The sequence below is a fragment of the Sapajus apella genome, unplaced genomic scaffold (genome assembly GCF_009761245.1).
Source record: "Sapajus apella isolate SASKATOON/1434 unplaced genomic scaffold, GSC_monkey_1.0 scaffold7, whole genome shotgun sequence".
NCBI classification, from domain to species: Eukaryota; Metazoa; Chordata; class Mammalia; order Primates; family Cebidae; genus Sapajus; species Sapajus apella.
In genome coordinates, this window is record NW_022436947.1 from 43,678,222 (window position 1) to 43,697,462 (window position 19,241).

Sequence of the window (19,241 nt, forward strand, 5' to 3'; positions counted from 1 at the left end):
GTTCCTCAAAAAATTAAAAACTTCTTTACCATATGAGCCAGCAATTCACTGCTGGGCATATACTCGAAAGAGAGGAAATCAGTTTATTGAGGAGATACCTGTATTCCTATGTTTGTTGCTACATTGTTTACAACAGCTAAGAATTGTAAGCAACCTAACTTTCCAACAACAGATGAATGAATAAAGGAAATATGGTACATATACACAATGAAGTACTATTCAGCCATAAAAAAGAAAGAGATCCAGTCATTTGCAACAACATGGATGGAACTGGAGATCATCATGTTACGTGAAATAAGCCAGGCACAAAAGATAAGCATCACATGTTCTCACTTATTTGTGGGATCTAAAATCAAAACTATTGAACTCACAGATATAGAGAGTAGAAGGTTGGAACTAGAGGTTGGAAATGGTAGTAGGCGGTTGGAAGGGAGGTGGGGATGGTAAAGGGAACAACAAAATAAAATGAATAAGACCTATTCAATGGCACAATCGTGTGACTATAGTCGATAATAATTTAATTGTATATTTCAAAATAACCTAATGAGTATAACTGTATTGTTTGTAACTCAAAGGATAAGTGCTTGAGGGCATGGATACCTTATTCTCCATGATGTGCTTGTTGCTCTTTGCATGCCTGTAGCAAAACATGTCATTTACCTCATAAACATATAAGCCTACTATTTATTCACAAAAATAACAAATTTAAAAAGTTGTACTTTGCCTATTTTGGAGCCAATTATGCTATATGATTATTATGAATGATATAATCAAAATTAAAAGGATAAAGTTGATGCATAATTTCTTTCATAATCAGAAATGTCAAGAGAAGCCAGTTCAAACAATAAAAAAATTAGTAACTATTTTATCATCCTGAGAGACTCTTCAAAGAAATAAAATTATGTGCCAAGTTATTTCATAAAAGTGCCAATATTCCGTTCTTTATATCACAACAAAGAATTAGCAAATAATTCACTTTGACTTGGTAGATGTTTAATAAATAACAAATGTCATTTGATTGCTGAATTCCATTTATAAAGTTATCAATTTCTTTAATAAATAGAGTTCAATTTCAAATGCTATCAATCAATATTAGAGTGTATACAACATCCTGCAATAATTGATTTTCCATTGAAAAGTAAGAATTGGCTAAGAAGAAAACAGTTTAACAGCAATATCTGCCAGATGAATAGAACAAAACTTAGCTACTTTCCTCCAGTTTTCTACTATTCATGTAGAGAAATTATTTCTCTAATTGCAAATAGGATTATAACTGTAAATGCAATGGCAATATAGTTTTAAATGAATTATAGAGGGTTTTCATACCATCCGATTGGTGGTCATTTCAGTTAAAAGGAGTAAAATTTAACCCATTTTACTTGTGTTAATACATCTGGCATTAATAAAGAGCACCAATATAGGACTCACACACACAAAAGTTATTTTGACCATTTTTTTTCTCATTTTATCTTCACAGCAATTAAATAAAATAGATAGGGTAAGTAAATTCCCGTTTTTACAACAACCCCCCCCACCCAGTTTTAGAAACCACATTTGGTGGCAGTTTAAAAAGCCATCATCTAAGTTAAGTAATTCTGGTATTATAAAGGCTTTTTTTAATGTTTAAGTTATACAGAATATCTAATTATAAACTTCTGGCTATTTTATAGCTAATATCTTAGGTGTAGGTGCATAATCAGTATAAATAAATAAATTGAATAATAAAAAAATCACATCAAGTCTACAAATATTTATTCAGTACGCATCAAAGAGGGTACTAAAGTCTGGGTCACTTGTATCAATTGGTTATAATTTCTGAAATGATTACTCCTACTATAAAGTAGGAAGATCATGAACAGATGCTTACAGAAGGCAAATAAAATCATGGCTCTCAGATCAGAGTGGGGCTGGTGGGTGTGGAGATGGGAGGTGGGAATGGATAGAGATGAGTTTGTACAGCTAGCATATGTTGTGGAAGGCTTATAGCTACCATTGTATTTTGACTTAATTCATTTGATAATATTAAGACATAGGAGGAAAGGTTTATAATAATTAGATCATTATTTTAACAACATTTTGCCATTTGGAGAGAATGTATGCATTTCTCCTCCAACTTCAGCAGGTTAGTGTCAGTTTCTTTTCTGTTTTCTATGTTTCTTGTACATGTTTCTATTGTTACCCTCAAGATATTATATTTTAATTTATTCATTTATGTAACTGTCTCTATTGTGACAATGGAGACATTAATGAATGACAATTTGCTGAATGAAAGAATGGATGAAATCAAAGACAGACTGGAAGCCCAGAGGATGGTTAAGATTTTTTAAAAAAAGAAGATAAAAATTCAAAATAGCAATTGATTGTGAATTCTTACATTAAAAAAAAATTTCAGAAAATATTGTCATGGTGAAAAAATAGGACTGCTAAGAATCAGTTCTTGGAATCAATATAGTATTTAAATTCATTTTTTCCACAGTTTATTAATGCAAACTGTTTAAACACTCTAAAATACTGAGAGATTTTATTCACTTTTGTTCTCATAAATACTTAAAGTAATATTGACACAGACATAATTTTCATAAATAAAGAAGTATTACAGAATGATTTTCCATCATAAACACTAAAATTGTGGCTTGTAGCTGTCCTTTATCCTACTGAGATGCAAATTACAAATGATAGAAATAAAAAAATATTGAACTGCCACCTGTAGAAACACACAAATGCTGGCACAGTGTAATCACACAGCTGTAATCCCAGCACTTCGGCAGGCCAAGGCGGGTGGATCACCTGAGGTCAGGAGTTGAAGACTAGCCTGGCCAGCATGGTGAAACCTACCTCTCCTAAAAATACAAAAATTAGCCAGGCATGGTGGTGGGCACCTGTAATCCCAGCTACTTGGGAGGCTGTGGCAGGAGAATTGCTTGAGCCTGGAAGGCAGAGTTTGCAGTGAGTCAAGATTGCGCCATTGCACTCCAGACTGGGTGACAGAGTGAGACTCTGTCTCAAAAAAAAAAAAAAAAAAAAAAGAACCACACAAATGTACGTTTAAATGGTATAATTCTACCAAAATATATGTATTTATTGTGTTAATTTAAAATAAGATGTAAGACTTAGACGCAAAATACTCCATTGGCTCGCTGTATTATGTAGGGATTTAAGTTTTTAAAAAACGGTGAAGGAATTTTGGTTTATAAATGTGAATACTTAACAAATGAATGAACACGTTGAGATCATTTTCATTAGCTAAATTAAATATACTATTGTGTTGATGTATATGTATATCTATTATATACATAACTATTTCTCAACACCTCCCTGTTCCCACCTTGGTCTTAACTTGTATATATTCTTAGAAACTCTCACTTCTTTTAATTATCAAAAGACATTTGTATTACTGTTACTACAGCACTGAAAAACTGAAGACAATGTAAGCCTCCGAAATAGGGCACACTAACATATTGTTTTGAGAGAATATTATGATGCCAATAAATGGTTTAAATAAAATATAGGCAGATAAATGCTTATACAAAACAATGCTAAATGAAAAAGTAGAAAGCAATGTTATACAACTCATTGATCACAACTGCATAAAGATAAATGAGCCCACATTAAAAAGCAGAAGATGGAATAAGCATAGCTGCTGTATTAAAAGAAAGGAATTCAATAGATTTTTCTTAAGTACTTATGTTTCATTTAAATGCTTAATATTTAAAATAATGACTGTTAGTATTGAATATAATTAAAAATTCAAACAGTTATTTATAAGTAAAATCATGCCTTATATGGGCTTGGTAATTACTACTCGAAAGTTTGTAGCACTAGTTCCTTTTATAAAAAGAACCGAACCATTTGTGACAAAAATTATCAAGCTATAATGTCTTGGCTTCATAAGTTCAAATTTTTATGTTTTGTGCTTTGTTTTTAATAAGATATGCCTGCACTGACTAACATAGTGTTATTTTATGTCTTTAATGGTCCTGTCTTTGAAACACAGATCACTGGGACTTGACTTCCCAGTTCGTCTTCTGGACTAAAATTTCCTGATGTTCTTTTTAAGTCACTTGCATACTAAGCCAATCAATAAACATATATGGAAGCTCTAAAAAAAAAAAAAAAAGAAAAGAAAAGAAACTCTCCTTGCTTCTACTCTTTACCCCTTTCAAACTATTCTTAATACAGCAGTAAGAGAGATCCTATTTCAACATCATTCAGCTTATGTCAGATCAATGGCTTCTCATCTCACATTGTAGAAATTAAAGACATTACAATAGCCCGCAAGATTTGACCTCTGCTACTTCTCTGAGTTTTGGTATTTGCTCTCACGTGTTTACCCAGTTTCAGCCATGTTGGCTTCCCTTCTGTCTTGCTGTTCTTCGCACACACCAGGCACGCTCTTGCTTTGGACATTTGTGGCTTTTTCACTTCTTTGCCTATAATGCAAGATAACTCCTGGATCATTCTTTCCCCTCCTTGGTGTCTTGGCTGAATTTTTGCCTTCTTGCCAAAGCTTCCTCTTACCACCTCATCTCAAATTGCAATCACATCTTCCTACATGTTATACCCACCCTCCTTGCTATATTTTTCTCCTTAGCATTTATTAGCACCTAATATGTTATATTTAATATATTATATATGAAATATATTTAACATTTATATATGATATTAATATTTGTTACTATCTGTATTAGCTATTGGAATGTAAGACCCTTGTTTTCTTCACTGAATCCCTCACATGTCCAAGAAGAGAAATTGCTTTATATAATATGTACTAAAAAAACCTACTGAAGAAATGAATGACTCAATGATAGCATTCAGCAAACTCAAGTGCTGTGGCTGACAGTGACTGGGATTTGAGGAATGAGTAGAATGTAAAAGGAAACAAAAGTAGCTTAAGAGAAAACAAAGAAATCTTATTTTCTTTCACTGCTCTCAGTGAAATTTTACACACACAGTCACAGTGAAATTTTACACGCACACACACACACACACACACACCCCTTTAATATGAATTTCTTGAGTGCTGAGGTAAAAACTTGCATTCTTTCAGGCTGTTGTTTCGACTTCAGCACTTATAACTGTAACTGGAATAGTCTCCATAACTATGCTGAACTATTAACATTTAATTAATACAAATGAAAGCCTTAAAAGATCTGTATAGTTCTGTACAGTGTCTTGCCCTCAGGAGCTTATAGTCTGCTCTTAGAAACTACCTGAAAGTTACCTAGAATTATTTAGGGTGAGGGAAAAAATCTGTAAGCTCCATTTAGTCATGGTATTCGTTCCAATGCATGCAGAGTCAACCAACGTATTCTGCATTTCTTTATTTCTGTATTTTCTTTCAGTGAAACTAAAAGAATACATATATCAAACTTAAAAGGAAGACAAACATCATTAATTTAAAAAAGTTTTGGGCCATGTGTGGTGGCTCAAGCCTGTAATCCCAGAAGTGTGGGAGGCTGACACAGGAGGATCGTTTGGCCCAGGAGGTCAGAGCTAGCTAGGCAACACCCCTGTCTCTACAAAAAAAGTAAAAAAAAAAAAAAATAGCACATGTGGTAGCACATGCCTGTGATCCCAGCTACTCAGGAAGCTGAGGTAGGAGGAACACTTGAGACCAGGAGATTGAGGCTACAGTGAGTAGTGATTGTGCCACTGCATTCCAACCTGAGTGACAGAGTGAGACCCTGTCTAAAAAAAAAAAAAAAAAAACAATTTACTTTACTTCCATTAAAACTATCTTTGTCCTAGTTCTTCATATTTATTTTATATTTTATAAAATATTTAAGACTCTGATCCAACTCTCCCCTTACAATGGCTATCTTGCATCTACTGCATTTCTGGGCTGTAGGCATCTTGAAAGCAAGGAAAACCATGTCATTCTGTGTCATTTTAGGATATACTTGTACAGGGTGGTTACTAAATAAATGTTTTGTTCTATTTGCATTCTTCATTATTTCCAGTATTTTTAAAATTTTCACTTGTACTCCTTTGCAACACCATCTCTCTGAACTTCCTGTTTGTCACCTCCATCCACCTTTTCAGTATATTACTACTTCACATCAGTCCTCCACCAATAAAGACAACATCTCATGCAGGGACAAATCCAGGTTTTTTAAGGCCTAAAACTCATACAATTTTAAGAAGAAATGTAAGATTATAAGTACAAAATTAGATACAAGTGAATATTTGTAAAAAGGAGAGAAGAAATAACAAAATACAACTATTAAAAAGCTGACAAATGTCACAAACACCATGTATTTCTAAACCCTTCTTAAAGCCTTGCAATTGGCTTACAGGCAAGGGAGGTACCCTAAGACCTAATTCTTTTCTGCTATGATTTATCCACTTTTGGTCTCATTTCTTTTTTTTTTTTTTTTTTTGAGATGGAGTTTCGCTCCTGTTACCCAGGCTGGAGTGCAATGGCGCGATCTCGGCTCACCGCAACCTCTGCCTCCTGGGTTCAGGCAATTCTTCTGCCTCAGCCTCCCGAGTAGCTGGGATTACAGGCATGCATCACCATGCCCAGCTATTTTTTGTATTTTTAGTAAAGACGGGGTTTCACCATGTTGACCAGGATGGTCTCGATCTCTTGACCTCGTGATCCACCTGCCTCGGCCTCCCAAAGTGCTGGGATTACAGGCGTGAGCCACCGTGCCTGGCCTCACTTCTTTTTTCATTTACTGTAATTAGTGTCACATCCTTGATTCTAATTCTTGGATTTCCAACTCATATAACATACACAGCTTATCACTGCTTACATAATGCTACTTCATCTCCCATTTCCAAGCCTTAAGAAACTATGGGTTTCTTAATGTTCAATCTCTCCCTCACATATCTTCAAAAGGTAAAATATCTATAAGTCTCTTATGTTTAATGCCAAAGGCCCAGTGAGTTTCTGTGATTTGACAAAGGTCACACTAGCAGTTGATGAGAAAGAGTGGTCCAAAAACGAAATCACCTGACTCCTACATCATAACTCTGTTCATTAACAAGATGTGTTTTCACTGACCGACATACCAAAAAAGTTACATACACAAACATCCATTGTACACATGTCCATAGATTTTAATCAGAACACAAGGTTTACTGATTAACCTATTGTTGATAAGAAGAAAAATTTAGATAGCCTTTTAAAAGGTTAGCTAAAATTAGGGTTTTCCAATTAAGAGGTGCTATATTTATAAGAGAAATGGCTTAATCACTTTAGGCATTATAATTTATTTATGTAGGCTTGATATTTAAAATGATATATATCATTATATCAGATATGTCCAGCAGTTAAAAGTTCCCTCATATGAAGTCTAAACTTTATAAGATTAATATTAGTCATGAAAATAATTTTACCTATCCTTAACAAAATAGCTTCTATAGCTAGTCTATTGCTTTACAGTTATAAAAGATATCGGATCCTTTCATCCTCATTGTAATACTGTGAGTTAGATCTTGAAATCTAATTGTACAGATGAGATAAGTGGAAATATAGAAAACATAAGTCAGTTTCTTAAAGTCATGAAGATAGCATTAATTCAGAGTCTTCCAACTCCAAGTCTGATGCTGTATTCAGCATTAATTCAGAGTCTTCTGACTCCAAGTCTGATGCTGTATTCAATGATTTAAGCATCCACAAATATGGAAGACAGAATTCAAACTTAATCTAGCAAATATTCTTCTTACCATCAAAGACTTTCAAAGTTGAAAGTGAACAGTTCTTTTTCTTACTACTTACAGTGCTCCAAGCATGACATTATGTTTCCTATATTTAATAAAATTTTTTGCCAATGATTATCCCAGTTTTCCAACTAAGAACACCTGTGTCTAAAAGTTTAAAAAACTCCAGGCAATAAGTACCAGATCTGAATTTAAATCCTGATATAACTCTAAAACCATGGCTCTCTATAAATCATTGGAGGTGCTAAAGCATTGGCTGGTTGAAGATCTGGTATGGGTATTAAAAAGAGAGGTTATCATCCTTGCTTCCAAGGTAACCACTCCAAGCTTACAAAAATGTCCAGCCTATTCCTTGAAATATTGGTTAGACAAATCCAGAAATTTAACTACAGGAATAATTGTTCATCATGAAGCAATATCACTGAACACACAAATATTTTAAGGTATGTCACCCTTGATGAAGGCAATCAAGTTAGGATTTGGAGCATTGTACTGTGTTAAACAGGACATTATTTAGTTTATTTCATGTCCCTATCACAAAAATTATTATGTAAGCATAATTCTCCTCTGATAAATTTCAAAATAAATGGATAAAGAAAAGAAATACAGTTTTTGTACTGGCAATGTATTTAATAACTAGTATCTGATGTGGTGTGATATTACTACATCTTAAAAATAATATATTACAACCTATCAGCCCAGGGACCAAAGATTTTTATTACTCTTCACAGAAGATAGTTTCCTATTATTTATTAGAAAATGTTTGTGTCAACATGAAATGTGGTCTGTGTCATGTGTATCTAACACACCAGCTTTAGGGAATTTTGAGAAATCTCATGCTAATGACCAATCCGTACCTGGTAATCCCCCTGGAACAAGAACAAGGAAGCTCACTCATCTGTGTGCTGTGTTTCTTGATCTCCAACCTTGATCACTGCCATGCCATCTGTAACATATGCCAAAAAAGCATAAGCAGAAATAGAGACTTCCTTGCCTAGGAACATTCTTCCTTATGTTATGCTGGAGTGTGTCCTCTGTCCTCTAATAATGCTACTGGAATTAGCTCTTCTACCAAAGAATTCTTCATGACAAGGAATTCCAGAGGCCAACTCCTAAAATCAAAACCACCACTCTGAAAAGAGCTAACTTCACCCTTACTTCAATCCCTGATTCTCAACAATAAATCCAACAGTATTTTCTTGCCAGAAACCCTGTCAATTCATCTTTAAGAAAAAGAGCAAGCTAGCTGGACCAATTTCAATTACCTACTCTGAAACAACTAAAAACTAAGAATTTAAAAATATCCACAAATTATAATTCTTAACACACATGCATTTCCTCATAGAATACCTATGGACAAACAATGAAGTTTCTTTGATTTCATTACAAGTCTTATGGCCTGGGACATGCTTACTTGCCATGTAGCTCTGGCTAAATCTATAAGCAAACATTGGGCATCATTGGTTTTAGCTTTGTGTTCTTCCATGTTGTGTCACCACTGATTCATTAAGAATGCTCTTGAAGATACATTCAGATTTTAATGTTATGTTACCATCTTAGCTCCAAAGAGTTTTCCAAAATTTTCTCAATTTATCAATTATAATAATATAGATACAAGTTATCTTCAAAAGATTTTATTAATTTAAAGTTGAACTTATCAATATATACAATAGTTTTAGGTTCATTGGATATGTGATATTTAGTTCTTATGGATTCATTGTTCTCTTACAGAAATTGTTGAAGTTTTAAAAGTATCACGATGGTAATCTATTTTACAATTATGCTATAACACAGGCAACTAGGACCAAAATTAATTTGGAGAACTATTTCAAAAAATTCAGTGATTAAATAAAGCTTAGAACCAATGATACGTATAGAAAGGTTTAGATTTAGCCCATGATATTGCCCAAGTAAAATTGAATTTATCTATATCTTCTACTCCAGCTTTTCTGGAGATATAATATTGGTATAAATTGATAAAATCATATAATACTGTTAATAAGTTTAACAATTGCTATGGATAAGTGTTTTAATGTCCTAACTCACTTTATTGTATTAATTCAGAACACAAGGACTAAGTTTCTAAGTAGAGAAAAAACCTGCCTTGTGAACTTATTGAAGACTCAACTGGACATGACTATATGTCTAAATTTTTTTCCAAATTAATCTAAATTTTTTTCCAAATTTTTCTTCAATGAAATCACTATCAAATCTCAACAGAGATTGTCACTAAAATTGAAAAACAGATTCTAGAATTTATGTGCAAAACCAAAGGGTCAAGAATTGTTTCAAGAGCATTTTGATGAACAGCTCTACGATGGATCCATGTACCAAATACAAGGATTTAACATAAAGATGTTACAATTAAAACAGTGTGATACTTGTGTAGGGATAGACAAATAGGCCAGTAGGATAGAAAAACAGATCAGAACAGAGAACTCAGAAAAGACCTATGCATGCATTTAAAAAAATTAATATATGACAGAGGGACTAATAGATCATTGTAAGGAATAATACATTATTCAAAAAACGGTGCACAGTAGTAAAAAGAAAAATAAATCAAGAAAGCCGTCTTATTTAAAACAGCTGCAATATAAAAAAATACCAAGAATAAATTTAATTAAATCAATGAAATATTGATTCTTACAATGGAAACTATAAAACATGAGAGATCTTTTCATTTTTTATGTGTCTTCTTTAATTTTTTCAATGGATAAAAAAATTGAAAGAGCACATAAAAAATGGAAAGAGATTTCATGTTCATGGATTGAAAAATTAATATTGTTAAAATGTCCATACTATGCAAAATGATCTACAGATTCAATACAATCTTTATCAAAATACTGATGTCATTCTTCACAGAAATAGAAATAAAATTTCTAAAAGTTGTGTGGAACCACAAAAGGCCTTGAATAGACAAGGCAATCTTAAGTAAAAAGAACAAAGCTGGAGGCTTCACACTACCTGGCTTCAAAATATACTATAAAAGTATAGTAACCAAAAAGGGATGGCATGGCATGAAAACAGACACATAAACTAATGGAACAGAATATGGATCCCAGGAGTAAGTATGTGCATTTACAGCCAACACAGTTTCAACAAAGGCACAAATAATATACATGGAGAAAAGGATAGTTGTTTCAAGAAATGATGCTGAGAAAACTGGATATTCACATGCAGAAGATTAAAATTAGACCACTATCACTTATCAACTCTAAAAGAAATAAAGACTTAAATTTAAGACCTGAACTTATGAAACTACTAGAAGAAAACATTAAGAGAATGCTCCAAGACATTGGTATGGGCAAAAATGTTTTGAGCAAGACCTCAAAAGCCCAAGAAACAAAAGCAAAATTTGACAAATGGGATTACATCAACCTAAAAAGAACTCAAATAACTTAATAGCAAAAAAAAAAAAAACAAACCCTCAAATAATTTGATTTAAAAAATGAGCAAAAGATCTGAATAGACATTTCTCAACAGAAGATACACAAATAGCCAAACAGATACATTAAAGTGCTCAATATCATTAATCGTTAGGGAAATTAAAATTAAAACTACAATGAGATTTCACCTCACCCCATTAAAAATGCCTACTATCAAAACAGAGATGCCTGCAAGGAAATGAGAAGAGCAGATGTTGGCAAAGATTTGAAGAAAAACGCTGGTACACTGTTTGTGGCAATGTAAATTAGTCCAGCCACTATAAAAAACAGTATGGAGATTCCTCATAAAAACCAAAAATAGAACTACTGTAAACCCACCTATCCCACTTCTAGGTATATATCCAAAAGAAAGGAAATAAATATATAGAAGAGATATCTGCACTCTCATGTCTATTACAGCACTATTCAAAATAGCCAAGAGATGAAATCAAACTGTGTTCATTAAGAGATGAATGAATAAAAACTGTGGTATAAATACATAGTAGAATATCATTTACTATTATTTATTTATTAGAATTTTTTTTATTATTATTATAAAAAGAATGTAATCACATTATTTGTAGCAACATAGATGAAACTGGAGGACATTATATTAAATTAATAAGCCAGGCACAGAAAGACAAATATTGCACATTCTCATTCATATGTGGGAGCTGAATAAATGGATCTCACGAATGTAGTACAAAAAATAGCTGCTACCAGCAAGTGGTGCAAAGGGGTGAAAGGAGAGGGATTGTTCAATGAGTACAAACGTACAGTTAGATAAGAATAACTTCTAGACTTTGCAGCACAAAGGGTGACTATAGCTAGCAATAATTTTATTGTATATTTCCAAGTAGCAAGAAGGAAAGATTTTGGATGTTTCCAACACAAATAAATGATAAATGTTTGAGCTGATGGATATCCCAATTATCCAGATTTGATCGTTGCACATTGTATGCATGTATGAAAATATCACATGTACTCTACAAATACATACAACTATTATGTGCCAATAAAAAAAAAGACCCAGAAGCATATAGCCCTTCAGGAGCTGAGCCACTCTAGAAATGGCTTGGGGATCCTGTCGATAAAACAATACAAAAGTGCTGTTAAAGTTACTGAAATATAAAGCTTTAAAAAATGGTACATAGGAAACTGATTATACATATTGAGAAGGAAAAACAAAACTAAAATATGAACTTTCTACTTCGAACCACACAGATTAAAAACACCTTAATTCTGTGAGCATAAGAACATTTCTGGAATGTAAGATTTTACAGTTTTTAGAAGAAAATAAAGAATAATATATTTAAGACTTCAGGAATTGGAGAATTTCCTAAACAATACAACACATTTACAAAAGTTAATTGAAACAAAATGACAAATTTGACTATATTAAAACTTCAAATTTTACAAAAAATAAAAAGACAGAAGCTAAAAATATAAGCCATATACTGGGGAAAAGTATTTATATCCTACATATTTGGCAAAGGATTATATCCAGAATATATAAAGATGCCGTAAAAATGATTAAAAATACACAAACAATCCAATTAAAGAAGAGGCAAAAAGATGAGTCAAATTACAGATGAGAAATATCCACAAGGTAACAAGATTAACAAAATATGATCATACTCAGTACTACTGAAGGAAAAGTAAATGAAAGCAACAATGGAAAACCACTGCACAACAGATTTGACAAATGGAAAGGTAGATAAAGAGGAACAAGTATGTATAGAAATGAGAACACTAATTTGATACTGACAAATGTAAAAAGAATATGAAACAGTTGGGAGAGAAATGTGGGAAAAAATCAACTAGTTGAAGAAGCCACACACATTCTCCTACATTATTTGGCAAGATTGATAGTCATTATAACCCAGAAATCTAAGTTGTATTGTAGAATAAACTCCTATACATAGGCGCAAGGAGACCACACAAAAAACTAATCATAGCATTGTTTAAAACAGCACAAATAAAGCAAAGCAGAACTGCAATGTCCTAAATAACCAGAAAATTTTTAAATTAAACTGTAGTAGAGACATATAGTAACAGAATTATACCCAGTAGTAAAAATAAATGAGCTAGAGTTACATAGACCATTTGATTAATCTCCAAAACATCATGTGACTTAAAAGTGGCATAAAGACATGTATGGTAAGATATTATTTTAAATAAAAATTTTCAAATAAGCCAAATGAATCTTACATAGTTGTGGATACATACATAACACTGTAAAGAAACATAAGCAAAAGTATAGCCCGAATTAAGTCTGATATTTTATGCTGGTATAGTAACAAAGGTTTGTGAGTTGAGGGGTGACTACAGGAGCTTTAACTGATTTATAGGGGCCTATTTCTTTTAAAAACATGAAAGAAACATGTTAAAATTTTAAAACAATAAACCAGTATGATAGGTACATGGCTGTTTGCTATATTATCCTGTAAAGTTTTTTTTTTTTTTTCCACATTTGAACCTTTTTCATTGAAAATTGCAGGTCATCGCCTGATTAAGTGTGAAATTGCATACATCAGACAATGAGAATGCTGAGACTCTCCATCCCCCATACACACTCTGGCTGTCCTCTCCCACTCTCATTGGAATTGAAGAAATCACAGATGTAAGGTGTTGTGCTGGGCATCTTAATAAGTGAAATGAGAAAAAATTAGGAGTAAGGTATGTGAGTATTATACGAAAATTTTGCTGACTGGGGAAGAGGCTCAGGCTAAGGAAGGAACATCATGTCCAGTTTTATGCATTTTAAACATCAAAGCTTGTGCCTACTATGTAATGGAGAAATTCAACTATTGAGTTGTTTCAATAAAAATTTACAAGATTGAGTGCAAAACATATTCACTATTAAGTGCAAATGAATCAGAAACAGATGTGTCAGGCAGAAAACACTTCCACATAATACTTGCTATTTTGAGTTCAGATTTTAACTTCTAATCTGAAACTCCTCTCTTTTGTGTCCCCACCCTTGCTCAACCACAGAGTAAAGACAATATTTTGGATCTTCTGGACTAGAGAAGAACTGGCAAAGGAAAATCTCCTTCTCATACTCAAGTCATGGCACGGGAAGATGGTCCTGCAGTTCCAGATTGGAGGGGTTCTTCAGTCAGTAACCACCCTGTCCTCCCTTCCCAGAGATCTGAATTTAAATTCAAAGCAAAGTAACACTGAGGAAAAAAATAAACCTAGCATAAATTTATGTAAATATATGAGCAGTTAAGTTCAAGGTTGTGAGAACATGTGCCCTGAGAAAACTTTCCATTTTGCATATTATTTAAAAAAGATAATCAAAAGGTTTCGAAATACTGGTGCTGTCTTAAATGCTTAAACATACATGATTAATTACAAATAGTAGTGTATAAACCACACGTATCATTTTATTTGCTTCACATAACCCTGTGAGGAGTGGCATCTTAATAAGTATCCTACTTTTGAAAACAAAGTTTTTTTTTTAAAAAAGATCACTTATTTCTTTATATATTGCTTGGATCTTTGCTACTGTCATTATGCTGGACACTGAGTATGGAGAAAAAAAAATACCTGACAAGGTTAAAGTACCCAACAGATGTCTGCACAGAGTGGTAAGGAACACAGTGCAGGGGCGCAGTCTCGGTTCACTGCAAGCTCCGCCTCCTGGGCTCAAGTGATCTGCTCACCTTGACTCCCAACACGCTGAGCTTGCAGGATTGAGCCACCAGGACTGGCCTGAAAATGACATTTATCAGAGTAAAGGAGAAGTTTCTATTTATCATAAGGTTTATATTATGAATTTCCCAAATTTGGAGAGGATTAGAACACTGATCTTAGATGAATATGTGAAAGTAGTTATTTTTAAAGAATAAGCAAGTAATAAATTCAAAACGTCCTACAATTGTATTGAGTAGATTTCACCTAGTAAAACAGTCAAGAGAATATACAGTTATTTATAGAGAAGACATCTAATTTTTTAAGCCTATTAGTTGAGATGCCGATTATATTGAACTTAAATATAAAAACGATTCATAATCATTAACCCAGGAAAAAAGATTTAAAATTAAAGTTGTGAATATATATTCAAAGTCTATATATTCTAGTACACTTTTAGATGCTCAAATTAGTTCAACAAGAAACACCGATGACAAAGACCAAAATGAGAGACAGCATTATATACCATTTAATACCCCAACATGGCTGAACATTTCACAGCCCCAATACTGCGGTCAAAAAATTGCTAAAATTGTAATCCTAAATCTAATAGCAAGAAATAGCACATCAGAAACTTAATTAGATTTATAAATTCCTCAGATGTTTGTCTTCATCTTTTTTATAGAACAAAGACTAATTTATGCAACTAAAACAAAGAATAATAGGCGCCAAAAGATTATTCTCTGTCCAGCATTTGTGTAGGAATGTCTAAGTGTTACTGGGAAATAAATTTTAAGATTTTGGGATATTATAATCCTTCAAGTACTTTATTCTTTGAGTTCTTTCAGAAAATCATTATAGATTGGTTGAAAACTAAAAAAATTGGTTCAGGACATTTTTAATAATAAAGTTTTTGAACTGCATTTTTTATTTTAGGAGATGGCACACATACTATTATTAGGAGTGTTTTAAAACCAATTTCTTGAGTATAATCTAATGATTTTGCAATGATAATTATTGCTAATTCTCTAAAACATAACATTCCCCTATATGACATAAGATAGACTACCTTGTTTAGAAAGGTTTTTCAAAAAAAGATTGAATAAAAATCTTTTTTTTTTCAATGAAATAACCAGAGCAGTCATTCAGTACTTTCAGAATAGCACTTGATTTATGAACACCAGAAAACCTATGTGATTGGTCAATATATTTTAAATGAATACACTGAAAGAACAAAACTAGAGGAAATTTGAAAATACTCTTGTTTTCCCAAAGTCAACATAGTCAGAGTCTATGTCACTGAATCCTGCAAAAGTGTTAAAATGTTAGAATCTGATGTCTTAAAAACCTGTTATATGCTAGTTAGCCTGATTTGATCATTCCGCAATGTACATATGTATTGAAGCATCATATTGTAACTCATAAATCTATACAGGTATTATTGTCAATTAAAAATAAAAATAAAACTATAAAAATAAAAGCTATACCAAAATATTTTTAAAATCTGTGATAAGAGAAATGAACAAACTGAGGAAAAGCAGGAGACCTAGTCAAACTTTTCCGAACAACAGCTTTACAAACTGGGATAGAAAAGAGTAAACTCTTAAGAATCCTACTGCCAACCAAGTTGTCATTTACATTTTAAATGAACTGGAAGATGATATTGAATCTGTAAGGGCACAATCCATATAATTCTGTATTCAGAAATGCACAAAATAAAGATATATGTGAAAGAGATGATCAATTTCTATGTCTGCCTGGAAGTCATTAAACCGGTAGAAAAAACCAGTTACATAAACATACCATCTATCTATTTATTTACATATGTATAATTTTCCCTTAGGAAAGAATTAACTTTAAAATATGAAATGTAATCACCTTTATTGCCTTCAATAAATAAATTTTTAGAAAACAATAATGATGAATATTTTTTAATTGGAAAAAAACCCCAACCTCCAATGATATACAATTGGCATTACTATAATACCTCACATCAGGCATAAAAATCAGGGTTGCATCTCAACCAATCTACTGCTTTAGAATTTTTGGATAATCTATAAGGGGTTGAGACTGAAGGATATAATGTAAAAATTAAATGCAAAACTATAGGCAAAAACAAGTGCACACGCACACACACACACACGCACACACACACACACACGTACCAGTAAATGCACTGGTCTAAACAAGGTGAATGCTTGTGGATACCCATTTGGACTGGTGAACTTCTAGCTAGATCTTTAGACCTAAAAGGAATAAACCTTTATCACTGTCACCCGGTAGCACAGAACACAGAATACAGGTATAACCTTTATGAGGGGGAGAAAAGATATGATGTACCATATGTTAACATTATTCTCCAAAACATTTAATGTTCAAAAACAGTATTTAAATATTGACAGTCAAGACAGCATCATGAATCTAATAGAAATATTATCAATAGTTTCTTAAAGAGCTATGTTGTAAGAGTGAATAAAACAAAGCTGGAAATAATAACAAATTATGGGTTTGGATTATATAAGAACTGGACTTCAGTCAGAGGTTCTATACTCATAGAAGGGCCTCACTTAACATCTTGGCAAAACTTACAGAGAATGAGATAACTAATTAAATAATTCTGTCACTATGGCCAATTCAAGCTATCATCATGTTACTGAATTTGAAGTTGGGAAGAGATTTGTACAGAATGTCTTATTGATGTGGAGCCACCTTGCTCCAGCATAACATTGTCATGAATAAATACTGTTTCCAAAAGTGAAAAATAAAAAGGTTGCATTTACTTTATGAAAATGTCCATTATTAAAAAATCACCAAAAGCTTGAAAACTATATTTATGTTAGAGAATCTGGAGAATGCAAATGACCATACTATCTAACAATTTAAAATTATCTTTATGTATTTTTAGAATCTAAGTGCAATATTTTAGGTGAATGAAAATGATTAAGTACATATTTTATGGCCCATTAGCTCCAACTCTAATGATCATTACTTTAAAATACTTTTGATGTAATGAGGTGATTAGTATCTAAAAATAGACCACACCTAGTACAGGGATTGGCCAATGTTTTCTGTAAAGGGCCAAGAGTAAATATTTTAGATGCTGCAGACAATACACTCTCTGTTATGAATACAGTTCTGCTATTGTTTTAGGAAAGCACCAGGCTCAATGATCATGACTGTGTTCCAATAAAACAGCATTTACATAAGCAGGCAGAAGATGGATAAAGCCTGTGGGCCATCCACAGTTTGTTAACCCAAACCTAGTATGTACTGAATCAATTGGAATTATTTTGTAGCTCTAATTTCAGTATAATTTTTCTTGGTGTTTGTGAAACATTATCATAGATAACTAAAGTTATTTAAACAAAATTGCCCCAGTAAAAAAAAAGTTTTGATTAGTGTTTCTTAAACAAGATACTTCCATAGCTAACTGCCAAAAGGACAATGCAATCGAAAATAAAATGAATATATATGTGGACATATCTTCTTTTACATTACTATACCAAAATTTCACAGCTAACCGTAAAGAGAGAGGTTTACCTAAACAGAGAAGGATGGAAACATTTGCATATTAAATTAAAATGTATTTAATATGAGTGTATTCATTTTATTTTACTTTAAAATTCCTTATTCTTACCTTCCACAAGTTTCCCTGTCTGTTCCGCGCTTCCCCCAGGAAGAATCTTGGCAATATAGGCTCCAATTTCTCCACTATGTCCAGGGATTTCTTTACCACCCACAATTCTAATTCCTAATCCATTACCTGTATTAAACAATTAGCAAATTATTAGTACTAATTTAAGAAGGAACTATAGTTATCACAAGTTACAGAGTGTACAAAAAGTAGTTCTGGTACACGGAAACTAAATATAACATAACTATTGGAAATAATGGACACCAAAGACAAAGTATGCCATTCTGATTTCAATAATATAAAATAGGATTTACTGAGATCTTGGTAGACTCTGCAATTATTGACCTGATATTAACAAGTAATTTTTTGAATTAGCCATATTCAGTCAGATACTCAGGCCTTGCTAATTTTTGACCAGGTATTTTGTAAAAAATTTATGAGAGGATGTTCCCAGAGCATATAATTCACTTATAAAATTAAGAAACATTTTACTTATAGAAATGCAGTAATGACTATTCAAAATTGAGAATATACAATCGAATCATACAAACAATTATAAATGATAAAGTGAAAACATGATAATACATTATTCATTTTTAGCCTTAATTAATCTATTGTTTGTGTATTAACTTGACACTTACTACAAGACATGATAAAATTATTCTCGACTGATGAACACCTTAGTAAACCGTTTCTTACGTTGTAGTACAGGTTCTTTTGGAAATAGTCACATGAAAAGACCAGGGTGAATAATTATTATGAGAAACCTAATTGAGATAGATATAAAGTGTTGATATTTTTAGTTTGTGTGTTTTAAAAAATTAGCTAAAAATTAGCAAGTATATAGAGCACCAAACATAACTAAACATAGGAAG

General features: G+C 32.4%; 1 protein-coding gene across 9 annotated transcripts in view; it reads right to left on the minus strand.

Annotated features, from left to right (window-relative positions):
* The window catches only part of PCLO (piccolo presynaptic cytomatrix protein), a 416,914-nt gene that overhangs the window by 107,706 nt on the left and 289,967 nt on the right, over positions 1–19,241 (minus strand). For 8 of the 9 annotated variants that reach the window (XM_032276463.1, XM_032276460.1, XM_032276462.1 and 5 more), the window contains exon 10: positions 18,370–18,495. In XM_032276463.1, the coding sequence (XP_032132354.1) occupies positions 18,370–18,495 (126 nt within the window). Of the gene's footprint in view, positions 1–8,525; positions 8,615–18,369; positions 18,496–19,241 lie in introns of all 9 variants that reach the window. The other variant, XM_032276465.1, reaches the window with a different exon arrangement.